General features: G+C 37.5%; 1 protein-coding gene across 6 annotated transcripts; it reads right to left on the minus strand.

Annotated features, from left to right (window-relative positions):
* Positions 1 to 589: 589 nt before the first annotated feature.
* LOC113683780 (alpha-1,6-mannosylglycoprotein 6-beta-N-acetylglucosaminyltransferase A) lies at positions 590 to 21,719 on the minus strand. 6 transcript variants are annotated; one of them, XR_016183045.1, is made up of 20 exons: positions 21,486 to 21,706; positions 17,843 to 17,890; positions 17,053 to 17,123; positions 16,347 to 16,445; positions 16,150 to 16,215; positions 13,451 to 13,618; positions 12,887 to 13,050; positions 10,963 to 11,091; positions 10,331 to 10,467; positions 9,387 to 9,508; positions 8,294 to 8,362; positions 7,775 to 7,867; positions 5,673 to 5,756; positions 5,132 to 5,194; positions 4,394 to 4,510; positions 3,460 to 3,534; positions 2,805 to 2,904; positions 2,535 to 2,592; positions 2,075 to 2,164; positions 1,541 to 1,677 (listed from the first exon to the last, which is right to left on the minus strand). XR_016183045.1 is itself a non-coding variant. In XM_089194278.1 (19 exons), exons 1-19 carry the CDS (start codon positions 21,628 to 21,630, stop codon positions 1,479 to 1,481), a joined length of 2,007 nt encoding a protein of 668 aa, XP_089050404.1. In that variant the 5' UTR covers positions 21,631 to 21,719; the 3' UTR covers positions 590 to 1,478. The 6 variants fall into 6 exon arrangements, 5 of the variants coding, with proteins under 5 accessions (XP_089050404.1, XP_089050406.1, XP_089050405.1 ...); XM_089194278.1 differs by lacking the exon at positions 2,075 to 2,164 and having other exon boundaries at positions 590 to 1,677; positions 21,486 to 21,719; XM_089194280.1 differs by lacking the exon at positions 2,075 to 2,164 and having other exon boundaries at positions 590 to 1,677; positions 13,451 to 13,611; positions 21,486 to 21,660.
* Between the last annotated feature and the right edge of the window lie 9 nt (positions 21,720 to 21,728).

Consider the following 21,728-nt stretch of genomic DNA (forward strand, 5'->3'; position numbering starts at 1 on the left):
GAAACTTGCATATTTCAAAGCGCAAATGACGCTTTTTTAGTTCACTGGAAATTTTTCCATTCTTAGAGTTTTTCTCAGTCCACAAAGGACCTGCCACGTTAAAATCTTTCCGTTGTGCCCAGCTTATTGCGATATCTCTAACGAACCTTTAATTGTCTCGGAATTGTCCTTATTGACCGAGATGTAAAGGCATGAAAAATAAAACGAGAGAAATTCGAAAATGAGCTTTTGAAGCTACCTTCCTAACCCTTGTTGAAAGTTTTTTTTTTTATTTTGCTTATCAACCAAATTCTATTCAGAGAGGATTTCCTCGACCCACATAAGAGCTGTGACTTTGAAACTTAAGCAACACAGACCGCTAATTACGCTCTTTCCGACGTGTTAGACATTGTTCTAGAAAATGTATATTAAGCATAGATATGAGCCTGATACTGTGACAACAAAATTCCGTTATTGAACTTTAGGAGACAAGTAATTGACCCTTGTAAAACGTGGTCGATGTTGCATATTGAAACAGTAAAATTACGTTGGCAACTAACAGGAATGGAACTAGTTAGAGAAGCATTAAAACGGGCAAAACAAAGAGGCATGACATACAAAATTATTTTAATGATTACTAAAAATTTAAGAAAAAAATTAAATTTAACTATTATAGAAATTCATATAGCTAGTGTCAATCGATGAATCTACGTCCCAAATATTCTATTGGGACTGTGCCCTTATAAAATTTTTGGTAATAACTACAATCATCTAGTTAACGACTGTTTAAAATATTTAAATTTGACAAATAAATACAATAAATTTGTTTCTAAAAAATGCTACAGCACATAAGAAGCGAATTAAAGAATGAGCAGTAGCTAACAAATATAGTGGTAAAACAAATATTGAATGAAACAATAGACGAGAAGCGAATGAAAACACGGATAGATGTCATAAATTAGAGAGGCTACAAAATTGACATATAACTAAGAAAGGACTCTGGAATTCACGAAAAGAAGGCAACGAGCGTTTTGTCATCCAAACAACGCATAAATCGGAGTAAATAAGGACATTTTTTGGGACAAATATTTGCAGCATGACCCCGACAACACGACGCTAATAAATAAACTGTGTGCTTTGCCAATAATATAATTTCCTTCGCTTATCTTCAATAACATGAAATCGTCATAATTCATGTGTAATATAGATTCAGTGACTTCATTAAATTATTATTTCCTTTTAAATTTAAAATACTCTTTCTTAAAGCGTCCTAAAAAGCCCGTGTAAGATACACCGATGTAGCAGTCAACCCTCCAAGATTAGAACTCAAAGCTTTTTCTGCTAAGAGTTACCTTGGGAGTATCACCTTAATAGCGTGGTTCCACATATCTGGGATATTGTACATCCGCGGTTTAGTTTGGGGGGAAGGCGATAAACTCAAGGATGTCAGTTTTTTTTTGGTAAGTAAGAGGGTACAGCAGGCTGTTTTGAGACAGTTACTAATGGCACTGTTTACAAAACGCCACCTGCTGTGTTTGAAAGTCTCTGCATGGACAAAGGCGTCTGGCAGAAGGTTCTTTAGCCACGCATGTAAAGAGGACAGGCTGTTTCTGTAGCGTGCACATGTGGGTTGACACATCGTAACTTGGAGCTAACAGTGACTCTTTAGTCTCCACAGCGCTACACTTCATTCCAAACCTTGTGAAGGGCAATATGTATATCACATTAGAAGTTTTCGTGTGCAATATCGCAAAGAAATTTTACGAGTAAAAATACAAACAATGAGTTGAGATACTTAGCGATAATAAGTACTAAAACTTCTTATAAGTTATATTTATCTTGATAAGGTTTTTTTTATGTGCAAATAGAGAAGCGGTTTGCGACAGGTATTGCATAACGCTCCCTCCTGATTATAGTAAAAATAACCAACTGTCCTATTAACTGTAGAATGGCAGATGATATTTTTACTCGAGTTGTCCATTATTTTTACTCTACTAAGTGCAAACGTATCGTAAAAGCGTGTTAACCCTTCAAATCCTAACATCAATATGCATATTTGCCACACTATTTTCTATGCAATTATTATGATACTAACATGGAGAATATGCCTAAGACTGGAGAGATTCTTCAGCTAGTGATCCTTTTCTATATTCTCATGATCCTTCTGTTTGATTTAGCTGTGAAACTGTAATGAGAATATCGATAATATAGACGACAGCTGAGCCCCCTTCCTCTACCGCAGGGTTCGTAAAAGGGTTTGAATTAGTCAAAGATAAAAGTAATATAGGATATCTCTCCACACTTGGAAAAATTGAGAAAAAAAGAGACCTCCAAACCCTGGAAGTGGCTGGAACATAAATTCCTTTGATGGTATTACAACAATTTTTTGCTGTTTCATCATCACTTACAATAAAATGAAGTACAATTAGCCAGCTCAAGAGGGCAGAAAGGCGGCCATTTCAAAGTTGGCCGGCTACTGACTAATAGACTTCGCTAAATCTGGATTATTAACACCCTAAAATCATGCTCCCTAAAAAAGGGCGGAGAGGACTTACTTTTTAAGATCTTCTGTAGTGTTAATGTCCACAAAGAAGGTCGGTTCACACAGTAGTTCTGAAAAAAAAAAAAAAACAAAAAAAAAACAGAAAAAACCAAAAAAAGGTACATGATAATGAGCCTATACAATTTTCAGAAGTGGTTAATTAGTTAAACAGTCCATACGTTGGGTAAAATTTTCACCCGTAGCGAAACTCTTTGACAATCTTGTGGCAGGAAGAATAGCAGGAGGAAAAAAAAAATGAAAAGAAAAGAAATAAAAGACCCACCACGTTCTTTGCAGACATCAACACAGGATTTCCCAGCTGCACCCATCAATAGCATCATTTCTGATAATGGAGGCCACCGCTCGATATGCTCACAAAAGTTCTGAAGAAACAAAAAAAGACACATCTGTAAATTTATTTGTACCCTTCCTTATCCGTCCAGCACAATAAATTTCAATCCCATCCTCAACAACTCTTTATGAAAATATATGAGCAAAACCGTGCAGGATTTTCCAAAAACCCAAAAACTGAGCACTATTTGTTCAAGATAGATCTTCGAAACCGTTCAAGTCCTCTGCTTTTTTTTCCGTCAATAATTATCAATTTTCACGCTTTTTTCAACCGACCTTCCCTTGCTCAGTCTAGTTTTTCATGCTTCACTACTTACAGTGGCAGTCAATCTCTTCATCAACATTGATTACATTATAATAAATTATAAAAAGTATGATCTCAAAATCCCTCATTGGAACGTTTCTTTCTAAGAGCGAGTGAATAATAAAGACAACTTCATTTCTAACTTTATTTCGAACTATGGTGTAGTTACTTTCCGAAAGTGCATCAGTTACTTCCTTTACAGAATAAGTTGTACATGCTGGAAACAGCTGAGCCTGATAAACTCAACTTGCTAAGTAACGTACATGCACACCTTGGTACCCACATAATATTCTGTGAAAGCATTCACGCGTTCCAACATGCCTTTAGGCGTCCATTCACGAGGAAGGTAAGGCTTGACCTACAAGAACGAGTAATTCAATCGATCAAACAGGTGGTCTGATTTTCCACTCATCAGCCAATCATTCAGTCCGTCAATCACACCATAACTCAGTCAGCCAGCCAATTAGTCGATGACTCAGTCACTCACTCAGCCGGTCAGTCTATTAGTCACCGAGACAAACAGTTGGCCAGGTTTAGTCTGGCACTCGTTCACAAACCACCCACCAACACAAAACCAGTCAACAAGTAGATCAATTTGTTAGCCCTCAGCTCGTATTTAGACAGTCAGCAGGTCAGTCAATCTCAATCAGTCATTCCTTCAGTTCGTGAGCAAGTCGATAGCCAGCTGTAGTTCCTAAGTCTCTGTGCAGCGATTTAGTTGGTTAGTCAGTCGTTTAGAGAGCTAGCCAGTCAGTCGTCAATCGGTTGGTCATTCAGCCACTAAGCAGATAAATCTGTCGGTTAGACAGCCATCATGTCAGCGAGTTATTAAACCAGTCAATCAGTTACTCAATCAACCGAACAAATAAATGTAGTCAGTCAGTCACTCATTCAATCACTCACTCACTATTTCCAAGACAATCTCTCCATCGGTCATTCTAAGACAGCCAGTAACTCCTTCATCCTTATTTTATTTTTATTTTTTTGCGCTCCTACCCTTGCGCGTGCTCGCACTTCGCACCACCTGGCCATTTCCGATCGACTGAAAAACGCGAAAAAATTACGCATATTCTGCAGGCTACCTTGAACCTCTCTAAGATGTAGATGTCACATCGAGACTGTCTCTATCAAAATCTCCCCTTCAATCTCGTCACTCTTCTAAACGATCGTTTTTACTATATGAAGAACTGACACTTTATTCGCAAAGGCGTAAATACCTCAGTTCTTAACATCTCCTTCACAGCCTCTTCCACAAGTGAAAGATTAGAAATATCAACAGTGAACACATGCGGCTTTCCGATGAAGACTTCAGCGTAAGGATGTTGTGATGTAAGCTAAAAAAAAACACAAATGACTAACATTACCGCAAATCCTCGTGATGTTGCTTAACAATAAATAAAAGCTTAAAAGATTACACATTTCCCTCAACGATGTTTCCCAGATTAGCAATGGTAATTGAACTGAGTAAAGTGCAAGTTGGTCTGAAATTAAACGCGTGATTTCAAAATCAAACTAGTGCTCAACGCAAGTTTGATAAGATATCAACCACTTTGTTACTTATATTTTGAAATCGCAAAAGTGAGTCTTATTGGTCCAATATATTAAGCTGGTTTGCAAAATATTGCAGAAGTCACCTCTCGTTTTCCTGCAATTTGATTGATTTCTTTAATCAGGCCTTGAAATTTAATTGATTGTGTTTTAGTAAAGCTGTCTCTTGGCTGGAAAAACGATGCAATTTAGAGCATAAAATGGTGCGATTTGTGAATAAATCGCATCAGCGAGAGCCATACAGAATTCAAGATTACGTGTGACTTTAAAATAGATGTAATAAAACAGAAAATCAAATCCGAGTCACACCCGCCAACACAAAAATAGTCGATCTCTTTCATTAGACTTCCGCAGAAGCCTTTGCAAACCTGACTTCATCTAACAAAAATATCATCTCAGTCTCTTACGTTTCTGAGTGTTGGTTTAACCTTGAAGAATCTTGTGTTAAGGCGATTATGCGGAGGGTCAAACTACAAAATAACAATTAGTAATAACAATAGTATACTTTTCAATTTTCATTATTCATATGTAACTCTACCAAAATCCAAGTCCTTACTACATGCTAAATTGTTAAAGAGAAAGATCTTTTTGATATCACATAATGCAAAAAAATTATATCTTTGTTTTATCTCGGTATATTCGGAAATTAACAAAGGGAAAAAAATTGTCTAAACAATAATAATAATAATAACAATAAAAAATTTAAAAAATGATGATAACAACGTCAATGATAATGATGATGATAATGATGATGATGACGACAAAAGTAATCATAACGATAATAGATAAATATTTTTTCGTCTTGTAACGAGAGTGGGACAAAAAAAAAATATTCTGAGTCCCCATGAGGAATAGAACCTTAGAACTTCCAAAGGTCTCAGTTTTATAATAAGGATAAAGATGCAAAAATAACAGCACTCTCTATATAACCTTTTTCCTTGCAATTACCTTGGCATTTAAAAAAATACATCCTTGTGCTATTGCCTCCAAGGGTGCAGGGCCTTCATACGGAAATCCGAGACCTATGAAAACCTGAAATGATAAAATATGACATCAGCGCTCTGATCAGGCAAGACAAGGCTTCAATAACGTTACGTCACCGTCAATAATTGAAGAAATGTTGCACCTTTATGGAGTTTTTTTTTTTTTTTTTAATTAAAAAAAATAACATCTATGTTAGCGTAGAGAGAGTGGTATGTTGCTCGCACCAATCAGATCGTTTTAGGGTATGTATCTCGCACCAATCAGAGCGTCGTTTTTGTTCTTTGGTTTGAGAGGTGTTCAAATTTCAACGAAGTAATGAGGGATTAGAATGAAAAATATTGGCTTTTCTGTGTTTTTAACGTAAAATTTTACCGCGCTTTTACTGGACAGATGAAAGATATCAGATTACCTATAGTACATGTGTTACTCATGCTGTCAAGATGGCGAATAGTCCTTCACGACGAGAGTGTGTGGAAAAATTTTCAATCAAATATTGCTTGAGGTGTTGATGAATTGCACCAAACATTTTGATTTGAGCTGTTCTTTAACGGCAGGCTGTGTTGCAATATTCATGATTTGTTGAGTGTGCCGATTATATTTTTCCGGATTGGTTTGCTCGGTGCTATATCTTGATGAATGTCTAATTAAAATTAACTATGGACGATTTTGTCTATGTTTTCGATGCCTGGAGAAAGTGATCTTGTGGAGTCGTTTGTGTTTGGCCAGGGACGAATTCAGATACCCATCGTTAGCATGTTTATTTGATTTTAATATCTGGAATGAATGATTTACGGAGGTACTTAAATATGATGCGATCTACTAACGTCGAAAATATATCAAGTCGAAGGAACAGTTTTGGTCTCGGTCCGCATTTTTGTTAATAAAATAAACACACACCGCTTAAAAAGATGATAATAAGGACCACGTGCAAAGCTGTCGATTGTTTCTCGAATATTGCGCGTGTTAACTATTCAAGAGTGACATCTCGCTGACATCTACATTTACATCCACTTTCATTACGTTGGTAAAATCTGTACAGACATCACGCCAACCAACTCGCGCGCAAAGTGAGACGACTATATAAAGGTTTAAAATTATATTACGATCGATTTCCATCAAGCAATGGGCCAGGAATATTCTACAATAGTGCAAATAATCGTGACAGCTGATCGCGCAAAGCGATTGCGTGACGCTCGGTAAGTTGTAAGATGACATGTTATCACATACCAGACGAAAAAAACTCTTTAGATTCTCAGTCTGCATTCTGTACCCACTCTGCAGTCTGCAGTCTACATTTTGTACCTACTCTACACTTTGTATCCGGTCTGCAGTCTGCAATCTGCATTTTGTAGTAACAGGTATCCGTAGGACCAAGACAGTTTATTTTTGGTTACAGTTGTTCGCACAACACACACGCAATCTACCACAAAATACCTGTGTGTGAGTTAATTCGACATTTTCGTTTTCTTCCGCGTTAATACTCTTCTTTCCTTTTGTAAGAATGTAGACATCACTTACAATGTTTCAAGTAATCCACCCACACCCCAAAAAAAACTCTTGCATGCATAGCATGCCCATGTCTTCTAATGTCTCCTTAACTCTTTTACTCGTAGGAGTGACCAGTATCTCGTTCCTCCTTGAAATATAATCATTGAATCAAGCACTTAAGATTGTGAGATAAGAGGAAATGATTTCCAATTAGAGAAGTTCTTGATTGTTAAAAGAACACCCTCCTTGTTAAAACCGAAATGCATAGAAAGTAGCAAGGAGAATATGCATAATTATGTTGGGTATGTATGGTTTACGCGGGTTGTCTGCAAGTAATTACTGTAGATTGCGCCAAAACAGCGTCCCTATTTCAGTCTGTATTAAAATAAAAGTATATCGCTGACTTTTGATCCAACGTCTTAAGCCTCTTTTTTTCAATTTTCGTGTTCATGCCTACTGGACAGAGTGCCTGCTACATAAAGGATATCTTATAGGGGTAAATATGGGAACAGAAAATTAGTACTTAAATTGGATTATACGTTATTCAAGGTTGCTCTGTATGCACTCCACATACTCACCTTAGTTTCCTGTAAAAGTTTTTCCAAGTCGGGTTTACTAAGAATACCATGCGCTATCACGTACTCAGGGACATTTTCTTTGATCTCTGCTTCCTGAAAAGAAAAGACACCAGCAATTTTAATCACAAGTAACAATCTACAGGAAAAAATCATTATACATGCATTTTTGGTAAAGTTAAAGTTGCAGTCTGTATCATAATGCGACTAGTATTTAAAGCAGGACTGCTTCTCCTCCTGGAAAGAGATTAGAGACCAACGGTGATTAATCCACACTCGAGATGGTAAACTGAGCAGTAATGTTCGATCAAAGGTAAGGTTGCCTATTCCCTCAACCTTGGGTACAAATTTCTCTTCTTCTGACCTTCATCTCCATTATGATATTAAAGATGGAGGCAAAACTGTTCAAGCAGAAATACTGAGAGCTTATTGAGGCACTGTCGCTAATAGCACTATATAACCTTAATTTATTTGCTTCAAACATTTTTCTCGATTAACATTTTTCTCTCTCTGCAAACATACCGACATAGCAAAGAACGTTCCATGTATCTCTAGATATTTACGTAACGTGTCAAGGTATTCTCTTTTTCCCTGCAAAGGAAGAAACGATACAAAAAATAAAAGGAAATTTGAACAGGGAGGCTTCAAGGACATCACCCTGTAAATTAGTTATCAAACAACAGTAAAGGATGCTTCGATCGTTTCAGCTTTATTTTTTCCTTTTCTTTTATTTTTTTTCATCGTCACATAGCGTTTGTATTCTCAAGTGAATTGGCATATGGGTAACCATGAAGGCATGTGCGTCGGTCATCTCCTCCCACACCTTACGTGTGAGGTGTCACACAACATTTCGTTTAATAATTAAGACCTTCTATAGTAAATCCTTCGCTTCCTTTACTAGTAGGCGCCGGCTCCCATTCAAACTAGCTTAAAGCTGACCTTGGCCAGCCTGCATAAATATCGCCAATAAATAAATAAAGTAGCAGCGACGTCTCTCTCTTCAAATATTTTGTGCTTCTCTAAAAGCGTTAATAAGATCTCCTTTAAGATCAAGGTTTCTGTGTAACAAGTTTTGAGAGGGGATTTAGGATGGCTATGATCGGAGGCTTTTGCACGTGAAGTGGTCTTGGGAAAAAAGGCTGCTTTTCGTATCATTCTATGGTTGCTGATGTCACTCATCTCTCCCCCCCCCCCCCTCCTCCTTATCCCGTGCAAGGTTAATGAACTTGCAATAAAGGACAATTACAGAGGGACTCTTTCGAAGCTTTTCTTAGGCGAACAACAAGGACACAGTTTGTGCGTCGTTAAAAATTTGCAGTCCGTGTTCATCGTGCAAATCCTATACAATCCTTGATCTCTCTTGGCCTGTTATTTTCCCTTTGGATAAAACAATTTTCAAAACTTGCAAATGAATATTTAGTAACTTGTCAAAATATCAGACACAGTACGTTCATTTTTGTGCGAACTTGGCGATCGCTGCAGGCACGTCGCCAAAACAAAGCACACACACAACCAACTCTTTTTTCCGAGACACTATTCATATGTCTTCCTGGATGATCGAAGGAAAAAAGTTACTAATACTAGAGAGCCATTGGACCAGCTTAAAAATCCTTACCTGCCAGAATTGAACGTCTTTGCCATAAACGAGTCCAATCGGTTTTTTCTTCAACGGTTTAACGTCTTCTGGAATAGGTTCACCCACCACAAAGCCCAAAAACAAGTTATCTGGACTATGAGCTGATGACCAGAGCAAATAGTAATTACATTTCTGAGAGCAGGATTATGACTCAGTTCCCTCAGAAAGGGAAACATCAAATTTAGTTCCTTACTAATTGGCTATAAACCTCTTACGCCTTCGTATTTATTATGATCCTTTTCGGCTCTAGTTTACGCGCAAGTGTTACAACTGCTTGTAGTATGATCTTTTGTTTGTTGCTCCTGTTTGACGGCATCCGAAAGCGTTGCAAGAAGGGGTAAAAAAACATACAAACAAACAAACAAACAAGATAAGAGGAGGATAAAAGTAACCGTGCTCCTAAAATATTGTCTATTTACATGTCATCGTGTATCATTTTCCTAAACCGTCTAAAACATCAGAGTATAAATCGTTGCAATTTCCTCAAATGTGGTGGCACTAACTCCTTTATTTTTCATTAATTATTTTGAAGAGTTGTAATCAGACAGTGTAAGCAGACAGTTGGCTGTAATCGGACAGTTGAAGCAGCCAATCATAAATCCACTTAGCTCATAGAAACCAAATTTCCAAAACTGGAGGAATTTTTAACTTTAGAAATTATCTCCATTCGAGATATTTGTTTTAGATCTATTTGTTTTGTCTAAAATTGTAATGGTTAGGATTTATTGGTAACACGACTTCGTGTCATCTTCGTGTCTGTAATTATACTCGTGATCAACAAATAGGACTCCCGCTACGCGGTTGTCCGTTTTTGTTAATCACTCGTATGATTACAGACCTAGTTTGACTCCACTCAGTCCTATTACCATTAATAATCAGTTTTGTAAAAGCAACTTTAATAAACAGTATGGAAAGTCGCTTACGAAACATCGTCATGATCTGCCGAAGATTGAGATCAGCTCGCGCCCACATTGTCTTATCGCCAGGTATCACGCCTTCATATGCTCCATAGTTAAACTGTGCATCCGTTCCAAAGGAATCAAGAATTCTTATTCGGCATCTAGGAGTGGAATTACAAAATACCCACGTTAAACGTAAGACAAGGACTAGTTGAACGGTTTATGAAGAACAAAAACAAAAAAAGTGTAAACTATCGGATAAATCCAAAGATCGAGGGCGAACTGGCGACAAACAAGTGCAGAGCAATGAAAATAACGAAATGTAAAATCATTGTAATCACCATACGACCAACCGGATGAACGGAAACGGCACCATCCGAAAAAAACCGATAACATAAAACCATTCCAGCGATCGCTGACCAAGCGAATAAACGAAAGAAGGAAAGAAAGAAAGAAAGAAAGAAAGAAAGAAAGAGCAAAGGAACGAAGGAACAAGTTAGTTCAAACATACATCTGACCTCTAGCCCCTATTCCAGCGACCGCTGACTAAGCGAATAAACGAAAGAAGGAAAGAAAGAAAGAAAGAAAGAAAGAGCAAAGGAACGAAGGAACAAGTTAGTTCAAACATACATCTGACCTCTAGCCCCTATACTCACATATAAGGCGACAAATTTGGAGTAATGTGCATCAGCATGTAGGTAAACCCAGTGTAGTCTGTGTAAATCAGGTCAAACTCAGGCTCAAATACATCAGAACAACCAGGTGACTTTGGAGGTGACATATAACTTAAAAAGAAACGTACAAAGTGTCAAGTAAACAAGCACAGGATATCACTTATATAAATTTTCATGATCCATAAAATATTTTTTATGGCGCTCGATTGGTCTAAACGCATCTCGTTACCGAATATTCCCCAGCTATAACTACGGGATATCCAAGAATATTCACGATTAACAACCCTGACCCTTACTAAAGGCAAACCTTACGCCCACTGCGATAAAACTACATTTCAACCCTAACTCCCAAGATCTGAATGTTAATTCTCCCTTCTAGCTGCTACACATTTCCTTGTAAATCAGTTATGAGAATTTAGTGTTAGATCATAATAACAACTTTTACCTGATTAGTTGGGGTTTTCTCAATACCTGTTTGCAGGATAATGTATGGATATTAGAAGGAAAAGTTCCATGTTAATCACTTCTGAGAGTTAAAGGGTTAAAATATAATTCAAGATAAGAGAGCGTTTTATGGTTGCTACACAGGAAGGAAACCATCGAAGTCGTACCAGGAAACACTCAAAAAGAAGCAAACAGTAAGCTGTTCGTATAATTTTTTTCTCGCGCGCTGCAAATATTTAAAGAATGACAAATAAAAACAGCCTCTATTTAGCGCGAAAACATGCATGTATATTTATATTTATTTATTATGTATTATTATTATTATTATATTATTTATATTTATTATATTTATCCTTGGACATAACTTTTCCTTAAAGCTCAAAGTTTTCCTCAAGCTTCGCTCTCGAATATTGTCCGCGGACAAATATCTGCGCATATTTTCGCGCTAAATAGAGGCTACTGTTAATATAATTCGGCATGGACACATCTTCAAATGCTCCAACATCAACACAATCGTTGTGGATAATAACCAGGCCCAGGTTGTTCAAATCTGGGTTAAGATAACCCAGGGTTAGCATGAAATTTGATTTCAGGTCTGAAAGCTTTAAAAGAAAAATCACTTCAAATCTTTTTGCTTGCAATTTGATCACTGAATGTTCTAAAATTAAAATTTAACCCTGGGCTAGCACTAATCGGCCTTTGAACAACTGGCCCTGACGTACATATCAAAAGTAACCAATGAGAAGGCAAGTTTAACAAAAGGAAAAAGTATATAAAACACGACAGAGAAATTTTGAATCGAGTGTCGAAAAGGCAAAACCAAAGTTATCTCAGAAAAAAGATCAAAATCATCAGTAGCCAACTAGGAATCAAAGTGGAAAAAAGCAAACTCCTTGAGGTACGGGAAAATGTGAATGACAAAGTCGCGATTGTTTGAATTTATGCATATGATTGGTTGAGAAGATGGCGGGAGATGGCTTCTGGACCAATCATGAAGCAGTGTAAATTAAAACTAAAGCGATGCCGGATTACTTTCAATGAAAAATTGCTCTAAGGGGTTAACGCACGTGAGAAAGTGGCAATTTAATCATTACTGTCTTAGTCTTAAAAATTTGATGGGTTAAGAAGATTGCGTAATTATTCTTTACCAATCGCGGAATAAAAAGGCACGACCCATCAAATTTTGAAGTATGTTTGACAACGCTTTTCGATCATATGTCACAAAACCAATTCCAAAGAACGTACATGTAATCACAACTCTGAACCAATCAGAGTGTAGAAAAAGGACACAAGACTTGAAGTAAGCAATAGAAGCAAACAGCCTGAAGCGCGGGAAAGTGAAAGTGACAAAGTCACGATCAGTTTTAGATTTGCGTTTGAAGCGAAACGAAGCAAAAGGAAACTCGACACTCAGTTCCTAACTGCTTTAAAATTGCACTGAAATTGCTCAACTCAAACTTACCTCTGGTACGTAGTGGAGTTCACGGAGAGTGTCACCTCATGTCCCAATATGTACAACGCCGCTACCAGATCGCTCCACTGCACCATCTCTCCCAGAGGTGCACCGGTGAAAGCCATATCCAGCCACATGGGTTGATAAGCATACGTGCCAAAGAAAATAAAAATCTATGGAAAGAGTTAAAAACAGTGTCTAATACCCCATTCACACCAGCAAAACATGTTTTGTTAAACTGGTTTTCATTGAATGAAAATTATAAACAGAGAACTGAAAAACTTGATTTTCCATTGGATTCAAGTACTTGCTAACTTGCATTTCCAATGTGCTACATTCAAGTCAAAAATATTCGGTTAAATAGTTTCTAATGAAGAAAAAAAAAATTAAACCGTGTTTAACAAAACAACTTTTAAACATGTTTAAGCTTTGGTGTGAATGGGGCATTAGTCAACTTGTCTCTTGCTAATGTTTCGCGTTGGAGAATGAAATCGTTTCCTTGAAAATGCAGACAAGGTTCTTCGAGTGTCCCAAAACTCGAATCTCGATACTCGACTCTCAAGAAATGACTACCTTTTTGACGTGATGTTTCCTGCGTAGCGATCCCTCTGCTGTGAACTGTTTGGCTGCTGCCACCCATTGAGGCCACATTCTTGTGATACGTTCACGCATCCACCGCAAATTCAATTTATTCAGGGTGTCTATGAATGTCTGATCTAACTCAAATCTCATTTCTGCAAGCTAACAGATGACAGTAATTTGACCCTCGGCAACACCTCCATTTAAGTGTATAATCAAGTTCATCGACGGCAATACTCTTGACCACAGTTGATGTTTACATAAAAAGACCGAAATGGAAGGTCTGTGGTACCCATCTACAAGCTAGGCTCAAATTTGTTTCCCTTACTCCCTATTCGTGACTTTCTTTTCCCTTCATTTTATTGGATATGTTTTGCAGTAATCGTTGTTATAGTAAGGCATATGTAAGTCTATACCTGAGGCAAATGGCCCATTATTCAAGGAGACTCCTGGTTTCCGTAGCAATAAGCAAATTTGGCTATTTTCTGCTCCTTACTCGATGAAATTATGGTTCATATGACCAGGCGTTCTCTGTAGTGACTGTAACTGTGCTGCCTTAGCAAGCACAGTCTTAATGCATTGTAGGCGAGCGAGCAATAAAGATGGCGGACTGAAAGGTATTTTTGTTTCTCTGCGGATACTCCGCTTGAATCGAGGACTTGTTTGTAGTTCAGACATTCTGAATCAGAAAGACCTGTGTTTGGGCTAAGGTTATTTGGTTGCATTCTCTAACAGTACCTCGCTCAAACCAGGATTACAAGAGAGTTCCACAACAGAAAATAACCTGATGAGGTGCCGGAGGGTAACCTATGGCCACTTGTGAAACATTTCTAGATCATATGTACTTGTGCGTATTTGAAAAAATTGACTACGCATATGTGCTTGAAGCACATATCAAACCTAATTGTGACAACTGAAGAACATCTTAGTTTGTGAATAGAGAATGATACATGGGCGCGAGTAGAGGAGGAGGCGAGCGTGGCCTAGTGGTTAGGGCGCTGCACTTGTAAGCCGGAGGTCCCGGGTTCAAGTCCTCCTCCCTGCCACTGGATGGATTTGTCTTCGGTGGCCCCGAATTCAACTCTTGCACGCTTTGTAGATAGCCAACTGGTCTGCCTCCTACCAGTTGGGGTTTTTAACGAGTTTCTGTTCATTTACGATATTTGTTTCCTTATTTACAGTGTCCCCAATTAGCACAGCAGTGCTAAATACACTGACACTTAAATAAAGTTATTATTATTATTATTATTATTATTATTATTATTATTTGGAATTTCTCTTCGATTGTTGAATTTGATAGCTCACGAGTAAGCGCAGCGAACGAGTGAGATGTCGAGTTGAATACGACTTTATCATATAAACACGACTTTGTTTATCATGTAAACACAATAGCCCTTTACTGACGAGGAAAGCCAACTTTATTAATGAATGAAAATAAATGAATCGACAATCCCCGAATAACAATCGTAAAGTGCGTTGGCGCTAACTCTTAGGATGAAAAAACGCGTTGAATCATGATTATAAAAACAACAATGGAAGTAATTTCCAATTCACAAAATTATCATTCATAGAGTTTGTCCTCACTGACAGAAGAAGTCTTTCAGGTACACGGCTAAAATCGGCGAGGGGAAAATCCTCCAGTTGTCGATTTTCATTCTCAGCCGCGAGAAATGCCATAACCAAAGCCACTGAGTACGTAACTTTCGGTTTTTCTTTTCGTGGGTTGGTTTTCTTCCCCTTCTAAGAAGGTTTGAACGTCACTGTATGTGAGCGATAAGGGTTTTCTAGTGTTTTAGCCGCCATAATCTGAGAAAGTTTCGACAATCTACCTTGTAATGAGAATGGTGAAGGCTTTGCCGTTCATTCAACCTGAACGAGTGGCGCGAAAAGCGATTCAAGTTTCAGCAGCTGATATCAAACACACGTGAAAAAATATCGTATTTTTTCACGTGCGTTCTTACGGCTTTTCTCAGGGCTGGAAATCCTTGTAGAACACTGTAGGTTATATTATAAATTAATTTTATCGTGTAAACTACTGTGTTCTACAAGACTTTCAGGCCTGAGAAAAGCCGTAACAACACAGCTGACAAAATACGCTATTTGTCCACGTGTGTTTGATATCGCCAATCAGCTGATGACACGTCATTCACCTTTCGCGCCACTCGTTCAGGTTGATGAAACCAGGGTCGTTTGTCAGAATTTTCTCAGATTATGGCTGCTACAACACTAAATAATCCGTATCGCTTATAATTACCGAACGTAACGTTCAAAACTTCCTAGCTGAGAAAGAATAATCAAAATTCGAAAAGAAAAACGTATTCAGTGGCTTTTGTAATGGCATTCCTTGCGGCTAAGAACAAAAATCGACCTCTGGAAGATTTAAGGCACAGGCCGCTGTTGGCTGTGTACTTGGAAGATTTCTTCTGTTGGTAAGGGCAAAGTCAATAACTAAGAATTTTTTATAAGGAAAATTACTTCCATTGTTGTTTTCGTGGTGATTCAACGAAATTTTTCATGTTGAATCTTAGCGCCAACGCTCTTTGCAATTTTTATTTAGGACTGTCGATCCCTTTATTTTCATTCGTTAATAAAGTCGATTTTTCGTGTCAGCGAAAAGCTATTGTGTTTATACGATAAACAAAATAATACATGGTTGCTTGTAGATATGGAATTATTCTTCTCTGTACTCTAACCTTGGGTTCTTTGGTACTTGTACTGTTTCTCCGCCGCCATGGCAGCAATGGACAAAATCTTTCAACCTGTGACGGAAATTGCAATACCAATGTGTATTAGTGCAGTAGACAGTAGAACAGAAGGTGAATATGGAAAAGGTGTGCATTTAGAAAACTGCACACTCGAGGTTAAACAGAAATTTAAACTAAGAACATACCTCACTAAGGTAAATAATGGCAGAGCAAAGGTTCTCTGGCTTCAGTTTGTGTCTATTAACATAGCATTCTGCATTTGTTCCCCAAAGTTGCTGTATGTACTGAGAAGTTGATTGAGGCAGTGAGTTAGTGATAGTCACATTTTATATAATGTCAGTAAAGTGTTAATACATAATTATAATTAATGTAAAGATTTTTAATACACAACATGCAAATAGCAGATAAAAAATTCTTAGGAACTGCAACAAAGACCCTTGAAAAAAAGATACATTTGTGTTCTATTTGGGATTGTGCGAAATTAAAAAAATTAAAACAAACAATTGGACAAAACAAGCTTGTCATTTAACTTGCAATAAATTTCACAAAAAATCAAGAAAAGAAATGATCCTTGAATGCAATTTTAGCAGATGCAGAATTGGAGCAAAGACAAAATTTACTTCATTATAAGTTAACTGTTGTCAAATTCATCTAAGGAATAGATTAAAACCCCCATAAATGTACCATGTGACCAACGTGTAGCTTTCTATCTGTCAGTGGGTTGTTATTAAGTTTCCAACTATATCTGGGAGACAACCACTCTTAATGTCCTGGTTGTGTAACAGGTAAAAACCCGAAAAGAAACATTTTATATACCATTAGTCAGTCCTACATGTACATGACCAACATTAGGAAGTATGTACTAAATGTAAGTTCTGTTAAATATCTTACTTGAATCTTTGATTCACAAAATGGGAACAACCAGTCATGTGGAACCTGGCATTCTTCTTTGCTGGGCTTTTCTGAGTTAAAGAAAATAAAAGAATGGGAACAACAACAAATCAGAGGAACATGTCATGAATAGCTTCTATAACAACTGCAGTACCTGTATATCTAAAACTGTGTTGTAACTTATATATTATAATAGTGTATCACCAAATCAAACTGATTTATCTCAAGACTGACAAAATCATTATCAACATGCATGTATCAGACTGACTGAATGTCACTGACTGCCAGAGTAACCGACTGTCTAGTATTCTGGTTTAGACTGAACAACTTTTAGAATGACAAACACACTGACTGAACAAATAACTTAATCACTGCATGACAGACAGTGACTGACACTATTATGATGCTATAATGCAGTAACTGACTGACTGGTTAACTTATTGGCTAAGTGATTAACTTAGACTGACTGACTCAGATGTCTAACTGACTTAAATGCCTAATAACTGATTAACTTATCAGACTGAGTGACTAACTGACTGACCAAATCACTGACTGACCAAATCACTGACTGACCAAATCCCTGACTGACCAAATCACTGACTGACCAAATCACTGACTGACCAAATCACTGACTGGGCAGTTGTGGACAGACTGGCTCATTAACTGACTGATTTAACTAAATGCTTGCTAGTCACTGCTTGATAACACTATGGAATAACAAGCAAAAGGTCCACTGAGCAAAAAATTATTATGCAAATTATTCTTATAATAGGTCTAAAATTTAAAGCACCTGAATTCTCAACATGGTGTTCAAGCGTTTCTACTCTCTGAATGACATCTTCATTGTTTGAATCATATGCAACAATAAATAATTAAAGCAAAATAAGTATAATGATGAAAACATTTTGTACAAAATTGAACAAAAAAAAAATGTTATTACTTTTAAACTATAATCATTATTATCATTAGTATCATAATTATTGTAATAAAAATTATCAAAACCATAGGTATGAACTCAAAATCATGCCTGTTCTGCAGGCTGCAAGGTTGTGGGTGACTGATCACAACTTGGGTATTATCAGATTACTGTATTGACAAAGGTAAGCTTTATGTACTGGACTGAACTGAGCTCTGCAAAAGAGGGCATAAGGGGGGCAAGGAGAACCAAGATTAACATCTCTTCAACCTTTTATACCCTAAGATCAGCATGTGTATTCTCTTCACTCCTCTATAAACATTTCCTTTGGCACTGACAATGAAAATTGTTCTGGGAGTTAAAGGGTTAACCCTTTACACCCTAAGACATTGGCAGTCACATTCTCCTCAGTGTGCTCTTTACATTTCTCATGGTACTGACAGGGAGAATTTGTTTAACAATCAGGAAATTCTTACATTGGTCATCATTTCCTTTATAGCAATGACCTATTCATTTGATTCAAGGGTGCTAATGTAAGAAGAAATTGGAAGCCAGTCACTGTTAGGAGTTAAAAGGTTAAGATAGCATAAATTATAATGAACCAACGCTATAGTTGCTATGCAGCACAGAGTGGACACCGGAGAATAAAACAGGGAGGGAGGGAGGTAGACAGTGCAAAAGGAGAGTAACTCGGCTTAGAACAGACTGTACTATTGACTGTGATGACCTAATAGTGCAGCTATGACAACAAGAACAGATGATGATGTGATAAAGATAATATCTGTTAAAACATATTCTAAGCAACCCACTACAACCCTCCCTCCTTTTTTTTTTTCATTCAAAGCCATCATCATGCCTCTTTCTTTGCAATACCCCCTATCAATGTAGCACCTAGGTATTCATCAATCATTACTCCAAAGGAAACACCCATTCCAGGTCTTTTTTTTCCCCTCATTCAGTCACAAATCCCCATCTGGGCTTTAAAATTAATGCTTGGAGTAGGGCATTCGAGCAGTCGCTCAGCACTCTGCACATCGCTGAGTTTGTTACTACCTTTGTAACAAACTCTCCACCAGCAAACCATTCAAGCAATACAGTATATACTTTTCACATCTGACACTGACACTTTATTTGTTTCAGCTACATTAAGAAATAAGATTTTGATATGTTGTGTTTGCGAATTAGTTGTGTGCAGATTTAAAATCTATTGATGACAACACTTTGGCACAGTAATTACTATTTCTTGAGGTCTTTGCTATCATATGACACTTTTTAATACATTTTTTAAAGATGTTTGCAGATGTAATATATCTATTGACGAAAACACCTGTTTTAGGTATATACACATAAGATCTTGTTTTGTTCTTCTAATGTTACGCTGGAGTCCAGTTTAAAATTTAAGAATTAGTTAAAATTACTTTTCCTATTGTTATAGAAGTCAGATCAAATTGTATCAATTGGTTTGATTCATTCTGTTGGTAATAAACAAAAGTTGAAATACAAAAGTTTCAAATTATAAGGTGCAAGATAATAATTTTGCTGGAGTGTGTAATCATACAATACAATACATTTTATTGTTCATAAAAGGGACTAGGTTACCTAAGGTGCTTGAACTATCCCTAGATGTAAATAACCGAAAATGACATAGAAACGTCTTTTCATTCATTTTTATTCTTCTCAAGTAAAGACATGTGGAAACAGAGTAATTTGAAAGCTAAACTGAATTTTTGAAAAATTCTCAACTCAAATTATGCGACGTTAAAAGAAAATCCGCGTAAAATGATTGAGAGAAAAAGCATTTATTTCACGCACTGGGAAAAATATGCAAATTCCCAGACGACTATTCGATCTTGTCGCGTGGCTGTAATACACTTTCACAGCTGCATATCAAGTGACACAGTTGTCGTAGTTTTGTCATCATCATTAGGCAACGGACATAATCCATATTTAAACATAACAATCAAGTTTCATCGAAAATGAAAAGCCCGAGTACACGCAGATGTGCGTGTATTCTTTAAACTTTTACTGTCAATCGGTCATAATACTTTGGTGGTCAAATATCAATAAATTTCCTTTTTAATTTGTTTGTCCCACTCCAAGATAACGTGGCCTTAGGGTACATTTTTCCATAAGAGCTTCCCAGTTGCTAAGTCAACATTGTGTTAAACTATTTACATGTATATGATACTAATACTTGCTTCGTAGCTGTCAACCACGTTGAACTTGAAAACGGGCAGCCCTTATAGGAGATTTCGAGGGCCCTGCTACAATATCCTACTCTCAAAGACTTAAACAGACGCAACCATGGTATAGAGCTCAATAAGTTTACTATAAGTTAACGAGCGCATCAAATAATCACTCCGCGTTTATGACATTGTTCGTTACTATTCGTTTCAGTTTTGCAAGCATGCATAAATTAGTACCGTAGTATTAAGATAATAACAGGAAAGCACAGAGGCCAGCTGTCTTTCGTTCAATCTGTGTGAGGTTTATACTTATATTTCTGCTTCTTCCCATCAAAAAACAGATTTATTAATTTGTAAAAATTAAGTTCAACAGATCTTAAGACTACAACGCGCGGGCCGGTGGAAAGGTTGTTTTCGCTTCAGCTGATCTGACAAATAAATTTAGTAAAATAAAGGTAAAATTATCGAGTACGATAGTTTGATAAAGAGGTAGTGCCCGTTCTGTGGCGGTGAATAGGTCTTGTCTCCAAGGATGATGCGAGCACAATTTAACGCGATCTTTAGTCGTTCATGAAGTACGTACATGAACAAACAAATTAAATGGAGCGTTGCAAGCCGGCGGTGTTGTTTTCGTCTACTTTCAGCCCTTAATTTACGCGGTAAATGGAAGCAAACAGACTTTTCCTCGCAAAGCAACGAAATCGCTCGTGTTCACGCACTCGTAATGCATGGATAGTCAACATGCATGAGAGAGTAAGGACAAGGAACGCAACCTCGTCACGCTTACCAACCTGCAACAATCGATCCTCTTTGCGGGTCCGAGTTCATAGGCAGTTCATTGAGGCCACTGTAATTCAGGAACGAAATGAGATGCACACTATCGTCGCGAAAACGAACAACAACCTGCCATATCGCCTTCGAGTCGGCCACAACATCCCCGAGGATGAATAATACCTCATTCGTACGTCAATTGTTTTAAATCCGTGCGGAAGATCGGTTCGATGTTGCCATCAGTAGTCAACATGCACGTTCTCTGGCGGTCAATAGGCTAGGTTTTAAATTATCTCCTAGACGCGATCAGTAGTCGTTACGAATTCAAGGTATGTGTACGAACAAACAAATTGCCCTGAACGTTGCAAGCCTTGAGCGTTTCAACCCTTGAGCGCCTATCAAACGACCTCACTTCCCTTAATTTACGCGGTAAATGAAAGCAAACATACCTTTCCTGGTGAAAAAATGAAATCGCACGTGTTTACGGACTCAGAGTGACTGGATAGTCAACGTGCTTAGGTAATTAAGGGCAAGATACAACATCGCAATGCTTTACCAACCTGCAAAAATTGATCCTCCTTGCGGGTCTGAGTTCATGGGCAGTTCCTTGAGGACATTGTAATTTAGGAACGTTATGAGAATGCACACTATCGTTGCGGAAACAAGCAACAAATTGCCAGATCGTCTGCGAGTTGGCCATAACATCCTCGTGAATAAATAGTGCCTCGATTGTACGCTACTTGTTTTCAGCCCGTGCGGAGGGTCGGTTCGGGTTTGCCACCTGTGGGGTTAGGAACGACACA

The sequence above is a fragment of the Pocillopora damicornis genome, chromosome 14 (assembly GCF_964200805.1).
Source record: "Pocillopora damicornis chromosome 14, jaPocDami1.2, whole genome shotgun sequence".
Classification (NCBI taxonomy): domain Eukaryota; kingdom Metazoa; phylum Cnidaria; class Anthozoa; order Scleractinia; family Pocilloporidae; genus Pocillopora; species Pocillopora damicornis.